We start from the raw sequence: 17,754 nt of genomic DNA, 5'->3' as shown, positions 1-17,754 counted from the left end.
GATGTGCACGAAGCACGATTGGATATTTGGATACGAACTAGGAAGGGTTTACAATCCCAAAATAAGCGCGGGAGCCAATTTGGTTGGGTCAGCCTCTCTCTCTCTCTCTCTCTCTCTCTCTCTCTCTCAAGTACAAATTCATGATCAGTTGATCACTAACGTTATCAACACCTCGCTTGCGTTTCTCAATTACAAAGAGGTACAGAGGTTTTGGCGACATCTCGGACCCCCGCGGAAATGTAATAAAGCCTTCCATTATATTTCAGGGGTATGAGAATGAATAATACATGGAATGCTGAATAAACTATAGTACAGTTCTTCATGGTACATAGTGAGTGGCCGAGTCCAATTTACAGATTTGCCGGATGGTAGTGACTGTACATACATACAACTGTATGCAGATGAAAACTGAGAGCTGGGAATGTGGGAGTGGGATGTAGTATGTCAATGGCATCATATCATATGTCACATCTCAGGTGCTTGATGTTAGGCAGTGCGGGGTCGAATCAACCCTAATTACCTTTGTGTTATAGGATCCACAAGAGCCGCACTTGTGGTACAGCCAGTGGAATCGCGCTGTCCCCTTCTTATCACAGTCATTGCACAGGATATCCTGGACAAACCCAAAAATTATCAGCTTTTAGCTAAACAAGATTAAGAGACGAAAGCGCGCTAAAAGCAGTTTGGATAGTTGGTTTACCTGACAGCGATCCCTGTATTCTTCTGGGAGTTCCTCAGAAGCCAGTAGTGCATCAAGCATGCCAAAGTAAACCTACAAGTTGAAGGAGCAAAAAGATTAATCAAACTTCCACCGACCATCATAAAGAGATTCTGATAACAGATGTGCACAAGTGAAGGAGTTACTATCATTACCGCCATATCTCCTAAAGATCTGCTGCAGATTGGGCAAATGTAGTGACTACAAGTGTATGCCTGAGACAATGAATTAGGGAACAGAATTACATATCAATCTTTCACCAAACCTACTGTTCTCAGACTTGTGAATAATTTTTGTGCAAAAGCACAAACCTGGAAGCAGGCTGAATGCATGTAATGGCCGCAAGGAAGGGCTCTCACAGTAGCACTTGATGTGAACAGAAAGTCGCAGCAAATGGGACAATTTATTTCTAACCCCTTCTCCCTACATTTGTGGTCTAGCAACTTCATCCCCAGGCAACAATTGCACGTCATGCAATGAAAGAAATCAACACCAAGTCCCTTCCCAACACGGCATAAATTGCAGGAAGGACAATGATAAACTGTCCTGGTAATAATATAAACAAGATTTGTTAGAAATCAAACTTTTAGACTAAACCCAGATTACTCAAACAACAAAGTTAGCATTCATCTAGCTTAGGTAACAAAATTATGAAAACCAGCAGAACATAAGTTATGACGGAGTTGTACCTTTCATCATCAAAAAATTTGCAAATATTACAATAGTACTTTGCCATCAAGAATCCACCACAGGAAGATGTTGCACAGACTGGTCCCACAGGCTGAATCTTCAAGCAGCGCATACACATCATTTCAGTTGTAGCCTTCCTGCATTATAAATAGGAGGAAGCACCAACAGTCAATATCCAATCATAAATTCACATAATCAGTACAAAATGTCCTTCAAACGGAAAAGATTCTAGAGTCAGCGTGAGGCTACCTATCCATTGAATGGTCGCTCACTTCATCATGGCAGAACCTGCATGTATATAGTTTCCCACAGCAACTGGCATGGACTTTACAGTTTCTTTTGTAATGCTTACAGCCAAACACTTCCTTCTCTGAATCATGAAATGACGGTGTACATCCAAGCAAATCTTCACCATCTGAACCTTCAAGTGCACCTCCTTGAGGTGATTGCTGTTGAGATGCTATCCAGCGACTGCCATGACCCATTACAGGATCAGAACATATAATTAGAACATTGATACAAATCATGGATGGACAAGTACAAGTAATGATTAAGACATGAGCATACCTAGTCACCAAATTTTGAATAAGATATGCTTTTCTTCTTGGATCAAGAGTTGAATCCCGAGCAACTTTTCTTATTTCTGATTCAAGCTCATTCTGATTCATCCGAAATATGTCTTTCCATCCAGGTTTAAATGTTTCATCACTCTGTTCCAAGCTAGCATATGCATCCGCATCCGAAACTGCAGATGCAAAATCTAATACACAATTAGAATGCTAAGCATATCAAGAGCAACAGCTAGAAAGCACAGCCTATACGGAGAGGGAATTCTTTCACACAATAAAAAATGGGAAAGAGAGAAGGAACGTTTTTAAGGGACAATAGTAACAGAATTATACTGACCGAGAGAAGTACAACTTTCTGGTGTCTCTGTATGTGAAGATTCAGCACAAGTTCCATCCCACCATTCGTCAAGCCACTCACTGAACATAGTATTTTTGGTCGCCTGCTTCCATGTGTCCATCAATTTATTCTGTTCTTCCTGAGTAAGAGCAGCAGTTACCCATGGCAGCATTGATTGGAGAACCTCTGCACCTGTAGTACCAATTATCCTACCAACAATTTTATCTTGTTCCTCCACAGAAAAGTGTTTATCAAACAATGGCCACAACTCGAGTTCTTCACGGAAAACATGTTGGTCCAATGTCACTCTAATGGATTTGCACATGCCCTGAAGCTTTGTGGCTAGCTCAATGTACTTTCTCAAAGTATCAGTATACTCAGAAGAATCATGGTTACTTCGTCCTGAATCACCAGACACTTTTCTAATGCTCATCAATTCACTAAGTTGTGCTAGCTCAGAAAGAACAGAAAATATATCCTCAAACAGTTTCTCTTCTTGCTTGTGATCCAGTGTGTAAGAATGGCTAACATTATGAAGAGTCTCTTTTGCTTCCAACGCTGGGAATACAATGTCATCCTCCGCATTACTATGAGCTCTATATAGACCCCATAACAAACGAAACCTACCAGAAAAATGCCTGATAAAAGTCTCGTTGCAATCATTAAGCTTTCCAGATTCAATATCCAAATACTCCAAGTCTTTACGTATAGCTTTATGGAATTTAAATATGTTATCAATAGGTCGTGTCCCAGTACTAGCATCCGCAGAGCTGAAATCTGTTTCCCAATTGAAAAGACTGGAGTTGAGTGAAGGAGCTGAAGGATTAAAGGATATGGCACGCAGAGATTTTACTGCAGTTAGAGAGACCACTGCCAAGTTACTGTCATTCACTCCCAACCCTGGGACACAGCATGTCTGATTACTGCACGATATCTGAAAAGTATTTCCATTGTCTAAAGGCTGCCCTGCTATAGTTTCTACAGATGACATCAGGCTTACACACTTGGATGGCCTTCGATTATCATCTTCTCCATTTGTTGATTTGCATAAAGGCCTTTGCTTAGTGGAAAACAAAGAAGTGCACAAACATAATGGTTTCTTGCCGATCACTTTTTCACTATCAGTCAGTGTCATTGCTGGACTACAATCAAATGCACTTGAAGACAAACATATGTTCCTCGAACGACCTTTGCATGCCCACCCAGAAAAAAGAGTGACCAATGCTGAATCTGATGCTGGAGCTGCAATTAGATGACTCTACCAGTCAGACTAGATATTGAGAGTACTGAAAATGGTATACAGACTATACAATTTATTGAAATAGCAATGCCAGTATTAATAAGTTAACAGATGATCAACCTGCTAGATAAATGTTCTGAAGGAAAAAACTAGCTTCTTCATCATTAAGTGTTCCTACCAACCATGGTAAGACACATTCAATCAACTTCAATGGCATCATACATAAGCTTTGATACAGAAGTTCTCGTTGTCTTCTAGGGCTAAAATGCTTACGGGCAAGTGGAAGCACCTAAAAACGCGGACATAAGATTTCTGAGCTGTATAAATGTTTATCAGAAAAACAATATTGCAGGAGCATCAGGATTAGATCATGATGAAAATCGCAACAGTCCCTGATGATGTGTTTTAACACATCTCTTTTGTTGTCAAGAAGGCCTATCGAAGATAAGCTAGTCGTACTGGAAATAGAATTAGTACTCACCTGAAGTTCCTCATTCTGGAAGTGTTTCAGTATGCTATCAATAATTTGATCAGCATGAGAGCACAACTTCATACAAAAATCAGAAGTAGATGATTCAGCTCCTGCCCTCTGGATGCTTTCCATGAGGCGCCTAAGCTTGTCAAACTGAATTTCTTCATCTTTATGCTCCTGAGCAAAATTGAGTTCCGCATCTAGAGCAGGGAATATAATTTTGTCCTCAGCAATGCTGCAATCAGAAGCAATAGAAATTCAATGTCCAGTATGAAATGCATGTTATTCCTACTCATCTTTATTCAGTTTTTATAGTTAGTGATCCTTCATAGACATGCCCAAACAGATACTCCAATTGCATAGAACCCAGGACAGCAAAAAAAAAAACAAGGACAGAGAAAAGAATTGGTCCAAGCATGCACATAAATATGCAATTAACAGATTGATTCCTAATAATCTACCCAATTCACAAGGATGAAAATATTATTATTTGAATAAGAGAGCTAAAATTAAAAGAAATGTCTGCTAAAAGGAAAGGATTTGTAGCTGAAAGAAAAAAAAAATGTAAGCAGCATACCTATGAAAAATACAAACTTCTGCAATAAATTGCAGCCTCTTGTTGAATGCAGAAAAATCAGAAAAGTCACCAGAAAGTTGAATCTTCCTGGCTGCCTCTGCTATGTCGTTCAACTCTCTTTTTATAGCATTATGCCATAGCAACAATTCATCTATAGGATTTAACATACTACTGGAATGTTCAGATTTGAGCTCCACACGTTTCCGTTTACAAGTCTTGGACGACTGACCTGTGCACTGGGCCTTCTCTCCAGAATTGTGAACTTGGCCCTCGGCTTTAATTTTGCAGGCAGAAGCTTCTGCTCCTTCCATCCAGGAAAATACAACCTTCACGTCATAAAACTTGATGTCAACATAATACCTCTAAATAACCATCCTAAAATGATGACCCATGAAAAGAACCCTCACCTGCTGCAGAAGCTTCTCTTCTGGTATTACCTTGCTCAAATACTTGTGCATATCCTGACGTTCATCACATGATATGGAGGATGAGAGCCATGGAAGAAATTCCGCCATCATGTTAACAGGAATACTGCACAGAAACTGCCAGACTAACGATGCCTGTTCTTCACATGAAAACTTCTCAATAAGCAATGGGAAAACCTGCAAAATTCAAAGAACAAGCTTGCGCTCATATACCGCTATAAAGAAACAAAGTCTCAATCCAAGAAAATGCTCTTCTCCATTAATTTTTCAACAAGCCAGAATCAAATCATATCCATTGGCCCACTTCGAAAAATATTAATGCGTCACAAGTAGAGAAACTTAAATGTATTAAGTTAACTAATATTCTGATGAGCTAGGAACAGCAAAGTGAATTCCACTTCAGTTAAAAAGTACGATTAAGATTGAATGGAACAGCCTGGACTGCAAAAAAGATTACACAAAAAGGCCAGAACCTCCCAAATATTCGATAGGTTGCTGTTAGATAATTTCCTCCGGAGAAAGATTTTCATCTTATCAACTATGCTTCTAGAACGTATCACAGTTGAATATCAACTCGAAATTCACACAGAAAATAACAACCAGCCTAGAGTAATCAATGCACGAGAGAATCAAACAACACCTGTTCCTCTTCCTTGGACATATGCTGGCTGATTGATGTCTGAAGAGCTCCAGTACACGAAGCCAGCTCTCTCCGGCAGCTTTCCTCATTCTGCATACTCGAGTTCAGCAGCTCAAACAGCTGATCAAACAAAACACTCTCTCCTTCATGCTCGAGGGAGTAAGTTCGAGCCACATTCTTCACACGTATATCCAGAGCTGGAAAAATAACCTACATCACCCAAAAGGCCAAAAACAACAACTCCTTACAGCCTAAATCTAAACACACATTTGCATAGTTCATAGGCCAATAACACTCCATAATCTTCAATTTAATACTACAAAATTAATCAAAACACTAAATTAATTACAGCGCAAAAGTTGAAATTAGAAAATGAAAGCTGGAATTAATACTAGTACGAGTACAATGTTGAGAGCAGAAACGCACCTCGTCCTCGGCATTGCAGTGGTGCTTATAGATGGAGCGGAGGAAGTGGTAGCGCTCCAGCAGCGGCTCGATTCCGGCGGGGGCTCGGCTGGTGGCGAAGGCCACGGCGGCGCGGTGGAGGCCATCGAGCTCGGAGCGAATAGCCTTGTGGAAAAGCAAGAAAATCAGAATCGGAGACTTGTGCGAAGAGTTCTTCTGAGAAGAAGCGTTGGACGGAGACGGATCGAGCGGAGTGAGCGGACCGGCCATTACCGCCACACCACCGCTAAACGGTGCGGCCATATTTATACAATATAGTAGACGAAGAGAGAGGAATGTGATTCAGATTTCCAAAAACCCTAACGCAATTTCAGGCTGGTCACCTAAATGGGCGATACATAATAATGATGATAATCGAAGGCTCAGGTCTTTTCAATTTTCCATTGCGTTTCTGTTTTGTTGTGGCCCTTGTGGAATGTGTGTGCTTCTACGAGGAGCGAGGGAACAAGCTTACGCTTCTTTTTGGGGTAGAGATAAGGGAAGGGGGGCCATATTGTAGTTGTCCACGTGTCGGGTGGAAGGGCCACGGTGTACTAGCCACGGCGGGGTTTGAATGGTTTGGCTTTATGGGCAATCGGGTCTCAAGTAGTACACGTGCTTTCCACGCGTGAGTAGAGACTCCACCACGGTGGTTTTGTCGCTTTCCGACCACGTAAGCTTCCACTGAGTGAGGAAGAATCCGGCTGCCGAGAATTGTTTTTAAAGTGAAAGCGATTGGCGTATGCGTCTATTTCTTGCCATGACTCCATGAGCAGTGGTTTATCTGTGCGCTATTTATCTCGTTGGGCGGTGATTTGTTAGCTGGCCGGTCATATTAACACGTTAGGAGTTATTTAGCCGGAATATTATGATAGGATTAAGTGGATCCGATATTATGCCGCGACGTATAATTAGAGGATGTCATGAATAAGGATGGATTAGAGTGTGAGTTTGGAGCTCTACCAATAGTCTTTTAGTTCGGAATGATTCTCTTACAAAGTAAAAACCGATCTTTGTTTTAGGCTCTTAGCAAGCATAGTTTGCGGACGTAGATAAATCACGAATATCATGGTTTGTCGGTTTGGATAATGGAGATGTATACTCATTGTACTAGTTTGTGTTCTTTCAACGATGAGAACCTTACTTTTCCAATATACCAAAAGAAAAGGAAAGGTCGAAAATGGTGTGCCTAGATTGATAATTGTGTCAATATGATCGGAGGTTGTGGTAGCCTTGAGGCAGCATGCGGCATGCTCGTGTTGTCACAAATCTCCCACAGCGTTGGAGATTCCGCAGCGATTAGGCTCCCATCTGTCCTGCATGGTGCAATATATAAACAAGACATTTGTGCATGTAATTACTCTACATTGCTTTCCCTTGAGTTGGAATTTTTGCGTTATACATATGAACACTACTCATAAGACATAGCTCACAGGCAGAAGTTAAGTTTGGCTTATTAAGGATCGAAAAGACAGAGAGGATCAAATCCCTAATCATACTATGCACGACTCTAATCGGAGCACAAAGTTGTATAATCGTGTTGTTGATTAGGTTTTGGGGTGTTAAGTGGATGATTAAACAATGTTAGTGGCGCGTGGAGGGCTTATGGTTGCCACACATTGTCGGTTAAAATAATTGCGCACGAAACTAGTGCTATTGGATAGTCCACCAAACCACCACTATTGCCACACCATGTAATCCATATTTTTCCTTATCCAAGCAATATGTAATCCATGGATTCTTTCCATGATAGTATCTCACTATCTCCTCCTAAGTTTCTTTAATTGGGTCAAGCGCTTCCCATTTGATTTTCATTAAAAAAGTAAATAAACTAACAAAGCATGTACTTTAATTAACGTCTCGGTGCTTTGATTCTTAGATACAACAATAATTGAAGAACAAAATTGTTGATTATCATATTACTTGATAAGCCAGTGAGCTTATTATTTGCATGTTGCAGAATGATATTCTCATATGCTTTTAGTAGGTTGTTATGCCATTGATAAATTTCTACTGACTCATGATAGGGGGCTATATATAAATTTGTGTTTGAGTTTAACATTTCACTATGTACCTCATCTTGTCTATATACATTCCTAGCGTAATGAAATGAATTATATGTGATCACCCACTGTATTGTTGATAAAATATAATAGTCGCGTATGAATCATCCATGATTATCCTATTTTATGTTTAGCTTCGAATGATCCAATACCTACATCTAATCCATAATCTATATTTGGAAAATTTTATGTTATTGACACAAACACTCAAGATTTTCAAGTCAAGTATCTTGGTCCAAAACTAACCTCAAATAATCATAATAACTTGCACTTTCGTAATGAGAACTATATGAAACAGTACATAATCTTGGAAACCTATTTCCGGATAAGATTTTCCACTTTCGACTTTTCTTGTTCGCTGGCCAATTCAGTTTCCACTTCAATCAAATCATGCATGCTGCTCTTTCTTCAGTGGCTTAGCCTAGGATATTTCATTTCATTGTCCATCTCAACCGTAACAATGTCCCAATTGTTTCTTTTTATCTTGTTGGTTGGGTGCTACTACACTTGTGCCACCATCCATGATCCATCCCGGCCAAGTGACTTCATCCAACTTACACGTATATTTTTCTTTACTTTTTAACCAATTAGATTACATGTGTGCTTGCAATGTTATCCAGATAACTTGGATTGTTGCAACTTGAGTCTTCATTAACGAGTAATTAAATTGAAAATCATTGATATAACATATAAAAGGTAAATATTTGTCTATTAGTCAGTTAGACAGTTGGAAATCGAAGTTGAACGTGGTAAAATGTGAGAACCAGCGATCTTGCTCGTCACAACTCCTCTTTTATGTCATGAAGGCACATATACAGTCAAACATGTTAATTTGTGTGACAAAAATAAGTAAACCTAATAATTAACAAGAACAATCATGACCTGACATCGTGTTTATAAACTTGTCACACACTCGTGATCAAATCAAACATACACAAAAACTAAAGAATAAAACCTATAGACACGCCTCTTTCCAGGTGATCCAACTGCAATGTTGCACACATAGGGGGGGGGAGGGCGTATAATTAAACCAAATACAAGTTGATGCAGTAGAAATTTAGGGTTTCTAAAACACCAACCCGATCTGATCAGATAATCCTTCCATTTGGGAGGGCTTGAATTCTAAGAAGGGTCTAATCCTTCTAGAATTGTCCCCGAGAAGTGGGCTTTACTCAAGTTCAGCCCAATTCAGCACCAACTGTTTATTCTTTTTCCCGGCAAAGTCAAACTCAGTCTCCCACAGTCCCACACTATTCCACCACATCTTCAACTCCCGCGCGGGTGCACCCGTGTTTGGTACACCCACCTTCAAATCAAAACACCTACTATACTCTCTTCCTTTGTTATTCTCCTCTTCGCGATTCAATTCAACTTCTACATGGCGACGCAGCACAAGCTCGCCGTGATCATCGATCACCCTCAAAATGACGCCGCATTTCTCCTCGTCAAGCAGACGCGCCCTCCCAGATTCGACGACGACCAGTACGACTCTTTCCCCGATTCCGACCTCTTTGACTTGCCCTCCGCGCAATTCAACCTTGTAGAACCTCCATCCCACTCCTCAATCGCAGTTCACGCCGCACAGCCCTGGTCGGAGATGATAGATTTGACCAAATTTGACCTCGATTCCGCTCTCAATCAGGTACCTGTGACTTCCACAGCTCAATTTTAATTTCTTTACTGATTAAACCCTTAATTATCATTTATCAATTTGGTTAATCAGGTTTTGGAGCAAGTAGGGTTCAAGGCAGCTGATGCTGGAGACTGGAGGCTGTGGAAGTACGTGGAGGAAGCTCAATTTGGGCCTGGGCCGCCCATCAATTCGGTTTTCGTTAGGGCAAAATCGATAGCCGATCATCAGAATTTACAAGGTTTGCTAACATCACTATCACTCCAGCATTGTGATATCTTGCTTGGTTGCTCAAATGTTCCGATTTTATTGCCTAGCTTTTCAGTCCGATTTGATCATTTTGTTATATCAATGCCAACTATCTGCTAGGAGTTTAGGCAAGTGATGTAGTTAATATAAATCGTGCACCTAGGAGGAGTCGGAAATGGTGAAGAAGTATGCTGTTTTTGGTAAGATTTGGGGAGGGGACTTATGTTGAATGTGCGCATGCAGAGACGTGTAAGTGGATGTCTGTTGAAAGCTGTCTAAGCTGGCTTCAGGAAGCGAAACCGAGGAGTGAGCGTGTGGGGCCTTTGATAGTTGCTGGCCTTATAGATGAATTTGCGCAAACAAGAGAATTGAAGATTCCATCGAGCTTACCTTATCAGGTTTGCTTACTGCATTTTCCAGATGGATTGTGCATGCTTTGAAAAGCTTCCAGGTTTTATTTAGTTAGAAGCACTCATAATCTGGTAGTGATTTGAAGTGCCTTTTCCTCTTTTTATCCGAAATAATACCCACACACCAGCTATTGAACCTGAAGGAACCTAACTAATATGTTGGTGCCAGTGTCGTGCCATTTCCATTCTCCTTGGTTATACCTAACTTGGCTACTATATGCGCTTCAACTGTCAATATCTGATTTAACAGCTTTAATGAGAAAATAAGTTCAACAACCAGGTATTCAACTACTGGTTATGATTATTAAATAAAAACTCCACAATCTTTATCAAACACTACATATTTATGTCTTTGTATGTGATTTTATGGAATTACTGAGTAATTATTTATTTTCTATTCAGGAGTACCCTCCTGGTGTTGTGCTTGTACCTATGGGAAGCAGGACGGGAAAACCTTTCCGTACGACAAACTTGGTTGTTTTTGCACCTAAAAATGTTCCAAATGATTGTGGAAAGGATGGTTTTATCGCATGCGGAGATGCATTGATAGTGGATCCTGGGTGTCGGTCTGAATTCCATGAAGAGGTATGACATGTGAATTTACTCTTTTTCCAGGCCTGTTTAATAGGAGAAAGTATTGAAAAAGAACTACTGGGTGCTTTATCTTGATTATTACAGATTTTATTGTGATTGAAGATTTATTGAATCCTGGAACCAGTTATTATTATTATTTTGTTGTTGTTTAGGTTTAGCTATCTTTTGCCAGGCCTGTTTAATAGGAGAAAGTGTTGAAAAAGAACTACTGGGTGCTTTATCTTGTTTATTTTACAGATTTTATTGTGATAGAAGGTTTCACGAATCATGGAACCAGTTTTTTTTTTTTTTAATCTGTTGAATTTCAATAAATTCCATACAGATGCTGTACCAGTTTAGTTCTTAAAACCAAGACATTTTTTTTTCTGTGTTATCAGCTCAGACAAATTGTAGCTGCTTTGCCAAGAAAATTAATAGTCTTTGTTACTCATCACCATCACGATCATGTGGACGGTAGGTTGCGTACAAATTAACAAAATTTAGGACACACCATCATTTTATTTGGATTGATGTGCAAGTTTTTTTGTTTGTTTTCTTCTTTTACCAGGACTTTCAGTTATTCAACGTTGCAATCCTGAGGCTACATTATTAGCACATGAAAATACTATGCGACGCATTGGAAAAGGTTGTGACTGTAACATTTTGTGTTTCCAGGGACTAAAAAGCCTAGGGAGAAAGATATTAATCTCAATTTTGTGTTTTCCCACACTGTTTCTAGTGATATTCAAATGTGTTTGAATTTTGAGAACTAACATATTCCTCACTCGCTCAGTGTACCAGTCTTTCTGTACCCTCGGTTGAGAACATTATGTTAAGTTTCAAAATACTAGATTGACTATGATAATGGTTAAGCATGATAGATGGATTGTTTATGGGAATAAGGATACCAGTATCTAATTGTTACCTTTCTACTGTTTCCAAGCACTGCTTATAACTTCTACTTCCTAAACTCATGGTCTTATGGGTTAACAGATGACTGGTCTCTTGGCTTTACCTCAATTTCTGGAAACGAAGAGATTTGCATTGGTGGTCAGCGATTGTCTGCCATTTTCTCTCCGGTATTTCTCTTTCTTTAAATCATTTTATATATAAGACAGGATTTAAAATCAAGTGGGCAACCATATCAAATTTATTTTTTCTCCTCATGGAAGTGTCTATGAGTTGACCTGGTAGAAGCTCACATGTGCTTGAGATATTCTATGCCTTCATTACTTTGAATTCTCTAAAGAACTCGCTAAGTTGCTATAGTGATAGCAGCTGTGCCTTCTGTTTCTTTAAAGAAAAGCATGAATAAGGTTATAGCAGCTATATTACAGCTAATATATTAGTTTACTAATGTAATCTATCTTCTTGATATAGTCTGTAAAATTTCTGACACAAAACTTGTTCTCTATGGGTAGTTTTAACATTATCAAATTTTGAAATTCAGGGACATACAGATGGCCATATGGGACTGCTTCATGCTGGTACTCATTCATTGATTGTAGGTGATCATTGCGTGGGGTAAGTAAGATACAAGAGAATTCTTGTTTGCTATGACCATATGTGATTTGAATTGCAGCATTGGAGTAAAGGTTATAATCTCTTATCAGTATTATGTTATCGCTAGGTAGCATGAAATAATGCACCGAGAGATATTGTTGAAACAGTGTCATTGATAGGATCAACTGTCTTCATATGATTTGTTGTATTTTGGAATTGAGTAGAATAAAACAGTAGAATAGTGGAACAATTACAGATGGAATAGAGGCACCTAAGAATGAAGTAAAATAGAAAGAAAAAAGAGATAGCAGCACGATAGTTTAGAGTTCAGTTACTACTGTAGATTCACATTTACTTATAAATGGGTCCTGTTGCTTTTGGGATAAATGCTAATATAGAGTTTCCTGAGTCTGATAATTTGACTAGGGTTAAAATGATGACAACATCGTATCGTAGACTTTATGGCAAACTATGAAATGATTAATCATGTTAGCTAAAAGGTTATGCTGTTGCCTCCATCTTCCCATTTCCTCTAAATAAGTAGTGTAACATGGGATTGATTCTCAAATAGGTCTATAATAGGTGTGGCATTCTTATATGTTGGAACTCTACTAAGAAAAACTTTGGTTTGTTTCAGTCAAGGTAGTGCTATACTGGATGTTACTTTCGGCGGAAATATGACTGTAAGTTCAATCTCGTGTCACACATAGGTTTATTTCCTAGTCTAGTTAACGAATGTATGTTACTTCCGGTGGAAATATGATTGTATGCTCAATCTTGTGTCATACATAGGTTTATTTCCTGGCCTAATTCATGGGGGTGTCATTATAGATCAGACCCGAAAACAACTTTATATTTACTATATGAATGAGAAGCTCTGTTTCTCTTTTCGTTAAAAAAAATCTTTATTTCTCTCTTTATTTACAGGATTACTTTCAATCAACGTTTAAATTTATGGAGATTTCCCCACATGCTCTGATCCCCATGCACGGGAGAGTTAATCTATGGCCAAAGCACATGCTTTGTGGATATCTCAAGTAGGAAACATAAGGCTCTCCTCTCAAACATCTGAATTTGGCCTAAATAGTTTTGAAAAATCATTTCAGTGTAGCTCTGTATCAAATAATGAAACCTATGAGGGTTGCTTTTTCAGGAACCGCAGAGGTAGAGAAAGTTCCATCTTGAAAGCGATAGAAAATGGAGCAGAAACATTATTTGACATAGTTGCAAATGTATATTCTGAGGTTGACCAGAGCTTTTGGGTTCCTGCTTCATCAAATGTGAGACTTCACGTGGATCACCTAGCCGAGCAAGATAAGTTGCCAAAGGTAAAGGTTTCATATCAGAAATCTCTTTCTTTGGTTCGGTATGGTAGCAAAGTCACATGCATGTAGATTAGTGTTGGTGGTTCCAATACACATTTTGCAGCAAGCATATCACACATTAAATCCAGATTCAAACAATTCAATTTAAGCTGTGCAGGGATTTTCTTTAGAAACTTTCTATCGCAGCTCAGTTGCATTTTCTGAGAAGGTCGGTAAATTATGAGCCCAAATGAGGAAGCTGCTGTCTCTCTGGTCCCCTTACAAACTACCTTTAGGTTGGACCCTTTTTTTTTTTTTTGCAACTTTTCGCTGAAATTATATTGATTGTCATGGTACAACTGCATGTGCATTGTAGCAGCTACCACTTGCAACTTCATTGAAGATTTAGAATCTAGACAACCAACTTTGCCTGCCAAATTTTGTTAGTTCCTTACATTAATTAGCATCAGAGAACGAACAGTAGAATATTGTTTATTAGTCCTAGTGAGTGGGGCTTTATAAAGTTTACTGCATTACTCCATGTAGGCATTTTCGATTCAGAAGTTCCAGAAAACTTGTAGATTGCATTTCGTCTCTCGATGGATGTGGGCTTACCTCAGTAACAGCGTCCTCATAAACTGTTCAAAGCCAAGAATACCTCGTCTTCTTGTTGCCGGAGTTGTAGCTAGCTCTGCTGTGTTGTACATGTTTAAAAGACGGGATTAGTTCCATGTAAGATCCTCTTTTGAAATATCTCAAGTAATTGCCATAAACTGGCCATAATAATGTGTTGATACGTATACAACAGTTAGATAATAAACTGTTAAACTGTGCTGATGAAAAAGTTTAGAATTGTGCACTTTATTTTAAATATTTGTTAGTTATGATGTAACTGATACTAGCTCATGATATTGATGATCTCTGCCGTCTGTTGTCTAGGATGAACTTCATGGTCCATCACGTACCCCACACCATTGTTATGGCACTTCTCATGTGCTTTGGCTTCGATCAAAACGTTTTAGCCTACCCCTAGCCCAATCCTGAAACTTTTTCTCTGATCAGAAGAACTATAAATTTGTGTGGCTTCTCGATCTAGGTTTCACAAACACAACCGGAAAGCAGAACGCGAAAGCCAGACAGATGGGGCAGGGTAAGCTCACAGTGATCGTAAAAGAGCTTTCCACAGGTTATGTTCATGTTAAAACCACCATCATACTCTCCTTGTCCGTAGCATTGCTTCTTGTCGTTCTTGGTATGTTTATTATCGATCAAAAACCTGCAAAATTTTCAAGCTCAGAGTACTACATCATCCCTCAGCTGAAGACATTTTCCCCTCTCACTCCTAACTGCACTTGCCATGCACAAAGTCACTGCAACTCATCTGTTTCTCCGCCGTTACTCCCTACTAGTACTCTTCCAAATCTAAGTGATTACATAGCTCCCAAAGAGCTATGGCATTCCATGAGTGATCATGAGCTATTATGGCAAGCCTCTATGACGCCACAGGTCACTGAATACCCTTACAATCGAACACCAAAGGTTGCATTCATGTTCCTAGCAAAGGGAAAATTGCCGTTGGCGCCTCTTTGGGAAAGGTTTTTCAGGGGACATGAAGGCTTTTACTCGGTTTATCTTCATGCAGCACCAGATTTTAAGAACGAGTCACCCGAATCCTCTGTGTTTTACAAGCGAATGATACCAAGCAAGGTCAGAAAGTTACACAAATTATCTTAAAGGTTGCGAGTTTGCAACTTTAGATTCGATGATTCATACTGAAAATCTATTATTTGCAGGAAGTTGAATGGGGAAAGGCGTCAATGGTCGAAGCAGAGAGGCGCCTATTAGCCAATGCCTTACTTGACTTCTCAAATGAGAGATTTGTACTGCTCTCTGAATCATGCATTCCCCTTTTCAACTTCACCACCATCTATAACTACCTCATCAACTCCAACCACAGTTTCATCAGCTCATTTGATGACCCGAGAGGAACTGGCCGGGGGCGCTACAACAAACTAATGTGGCCAACAGTGACATTGTCCGATTGGCGCAAGGGCTCACAATGGTTTGAAGTTCACAGAAACCTTGCCCTAAAGATAGTATCAGATACAACTTACTACCCTCTATTTAGGGACCTCTGCAACCCTCCTTGCTACAACGATGAGCATTAGATGGCAACTCTAGTGAATAAAGTTGGCCCCGGCATGAACTCAAATAGAGGCATTACTTGGGTCAATTGGTCTGTAGGAGGGCCACACCCTGCAACATATATGAGGCAAAATGTGAATGAAGTGTTTCTAAATCAGTTGAGACATGGATTCAATTGTACCTACAATGGTGGCATCAGTGACATCTGTCACCTCTTTGCTAGGAAATTTCATCCCAGTTCACTTGAGCCCCTACTCAACATTGCTCCGGCTCTCTTCCAGTTTAACACCGATAATATTACTACCACTAGATAACACCAGCTGTATGATTTACATCAAGCACTGAGTATTTGTATTGTTACCTTCAAGGGTTAACTTCGGGCTTGTCATAATCTTAACTCGATCACTCACCATTTTCGGAATTCGGAAGAATTCGAACTCCTGATTTATCCTTATCCTAATCCTAACTAATTCACCTCTCTTATTACTTGATCAGCAGTGAATGAGCAAAGAAAAGTAGGTGAGATTTGCCTTTGCATAATTGCATTGAATATAAGAATTGCAACTTGTGTTGTGCAACAATTTGAAACCATCAAGGGGGATCGTTTATTTAAAGTCTCTAGCTGTAATGTCCAGGGAAGTCGGTCATGATGGATACGCGGCCATCAGTATGGACAAGAGACAAAGACTAAACACTTATCATGCACTTTCTTTGTTTCATTTTGGGGCATATGAAATTATGAATAAGACCAACGCTTTACTTTCAGAAGGCGAGGCCACCATGCCTGTTGCTCCACCACCAGTTGATTACCTAGCTTGGTCTCTCAAAATTTAAATTTCTGACCTCAAACTAGTTCTAGATCTCCTTATTTCGATTATGCATGTTTAAAACTTGGCTAGCAGTCTTCCTTTCGGTTATTTTCGAATAGTCAAGGTCCGCATATGATAGCTCAGATAGTCATCATGCAGAGACAAATTTATTTTGACAGTAAGAATAGGGTTTACGTTCTATAACTCTATAAGAAGAGAGTTTCTATATTTCTTCCGGGATGAATCTACACATTCAAAGTATATATGATTAATACTTACCTTATACGTTCATACCAATATATTTAGGTTCAAACAATCATTCTCTTAGATACATGTAACTTTCACAATAAAAGAACGAAACCATCGAATGAGGTATGTTTAATTTCACAATAATTTTGCACCACACAAATTAAAGAAGCTCTGTGATTAATAGATAATAAGCTTCAACAGCAACAAAACGAAGATTAGGAAAGGGTTGTCATCATTAGTCGACAAATTTCCAAGGATTGAAGTTTCAATCAATAGTTGCACCATATCCAAATGGGAAAAAAATTGCGGTTGATCACGAGACTACTAACTTTCACCACAACCGTTCATTTGTTTGATGCAATCGACAAAGCAAACGATTTTTGTTTATGTTCTTTTACAGAAATGATTTTTAGTAATAAACTAAACTTTTGAACGGTTAAAATCATGTATTTATATTCCCAAAACGTGTAAATAAATGAGAGTTTGGACACACACGTACATACTAGTTTGTACGCAAGTTTTTTTCATCCAAATGTAACAGTCACGTTGATTTCACCAGAAAATTCTTGATCGATACATTTCCATGCAAATGAACTATATATTGAAGGAATAGAATCCACAGACCAGAGAGAGAGAGAGAGAGAGAGAGAGAGAGAGAGAGAGAGAGAGATTGTATCAGTTCCCAAAAGCGTGGGCGTTTTGATCAA

The 17,754-nt window shown here is 39.2% G+C and overlaps 2 protein-coding genes and 1 pseudogene across 4 annotated transcripts; 2 read left to right on the top strand and 1 right to left on the bottom strand.

The window, feature by feature from the left end:
- Nucleotides 1-156: 156 nt before the first annotated feature.
- On the bottom strand, nucleotides 157-6,545 carry LOC126792920 (zinc finger protein BRUTUS-like). 2 transcript variants are annotated; one of them, XM_050519432.1, is made up of 14 exons: nucleotides 6,095-6,545; nucleotides 5,669-5,878; nucleotides 5,011-5,205; nucleotides 4,604-4,929; nucleotides 4,036-4,261; nucleotides 3,675-3,843; nucleotides 2,315-3,556; nucleotides 1,976-2,168; nucleotides 1,658-1,879; nucleotides 1,408-1,545; nucleotides 1,030-1,264; nucleotides 874-933; nucleotides 701-772; nucleotides 157-613 (listed from the first exon to the last, which is right to left on the bottom strand). In XM_050519432.1, exons 1-14 carry the CDS (start codon nucleotides 6,374-6,376, stop codon nucleotides 473-475), a joined length of 3,711 nt encoding a protein of 1,236 aa, XP_050375389.1. In that variant the 5' UTR covers nucleotides 6,377-6,545; the 3' UTR covers nucleotides 157-472. The 2 variants fall into 2 exon arrangements, with proteins under 2 accessions (XP_050375389.1, XP_050375390.1); XM_050519433.1 differs by having other exon boundaries at nucleotides 1,976-2,153.
- Nucleotides 6,546-9,450: 2,905 nt separating this feature from the next.
- Nucleotides 9,451-14,678, top strand: LOC126790548 (uncharacterized). 2 transcript variants are annotated; one of them, XR_007671744.1, is made up of 13 exons: nucleotides 9,454-9,817; nucleotides 9,899-10,046; nucleotides 10,298-10,452; nucleotides 10,867-11,049; nucleotides 11,436-11,511; nucleotides 11,606-11,683; nucleotides 12,031-12,116; nucleotides 12,488-12,561; nucleotides 13,178-13,223; nucleotides 13,468-13,577; nucleotides 13,694-13,868; nucleotides 14,023-14,140; nucleotides 14,391-14,632. XR_007671744.1 is itself a non-coding variant. In XM_050516828.1 (12 exons), exons 1-12 carry the CDS (start codon nucleotides 9,554-9,556, stop codon nucleotides 14,568-14,570), a joined length of 1,575 nt encoding a protein of 524 aa, XP_050372785.1. In that variant the 5' UTR covers nucleotides 9,451-9,553; the 3' UTR covers nucleotides 14,571-14,678. The 2 variants fall into 2 exon arrangements, 1 of the variants encoding a protein (XP_050372785.1); XM_050516828.1 differs by lacking the exon at nucleotides 14,023-14,140 and having other exon boundaries at nucleotides 9,451-9,817; nucleotides 14,391-14,678.
- A 130-nt stretch (nucleotides 14,679-14,808) lies between these two features.
- LOC126791621 (glycosyltransferase BC10-like) lies at nucleotides 14,809-16,391 on the top strand (annotated as a pseudogene).
- Nucleotides 16,392-17,754: the final 1,363 nt, after the last annotated feature.

The sequence above is a fragment of the Argentina anserina genome, chromosome 4 (genome assembly GCF_933775445.1).
Source record: "Argentina anserina chromosome 4, drPotAnse1.1, whole genome shotgun sequence".
NCBI lineage: Eukaryota > Viridiplantae > Streptophyta > Magnoliopsida > Rosales > Rosaceae > Argentina > Argentina anserina.
This window is presented reverse-complemented; position numbering and strand designations above follow the sequence as displayed.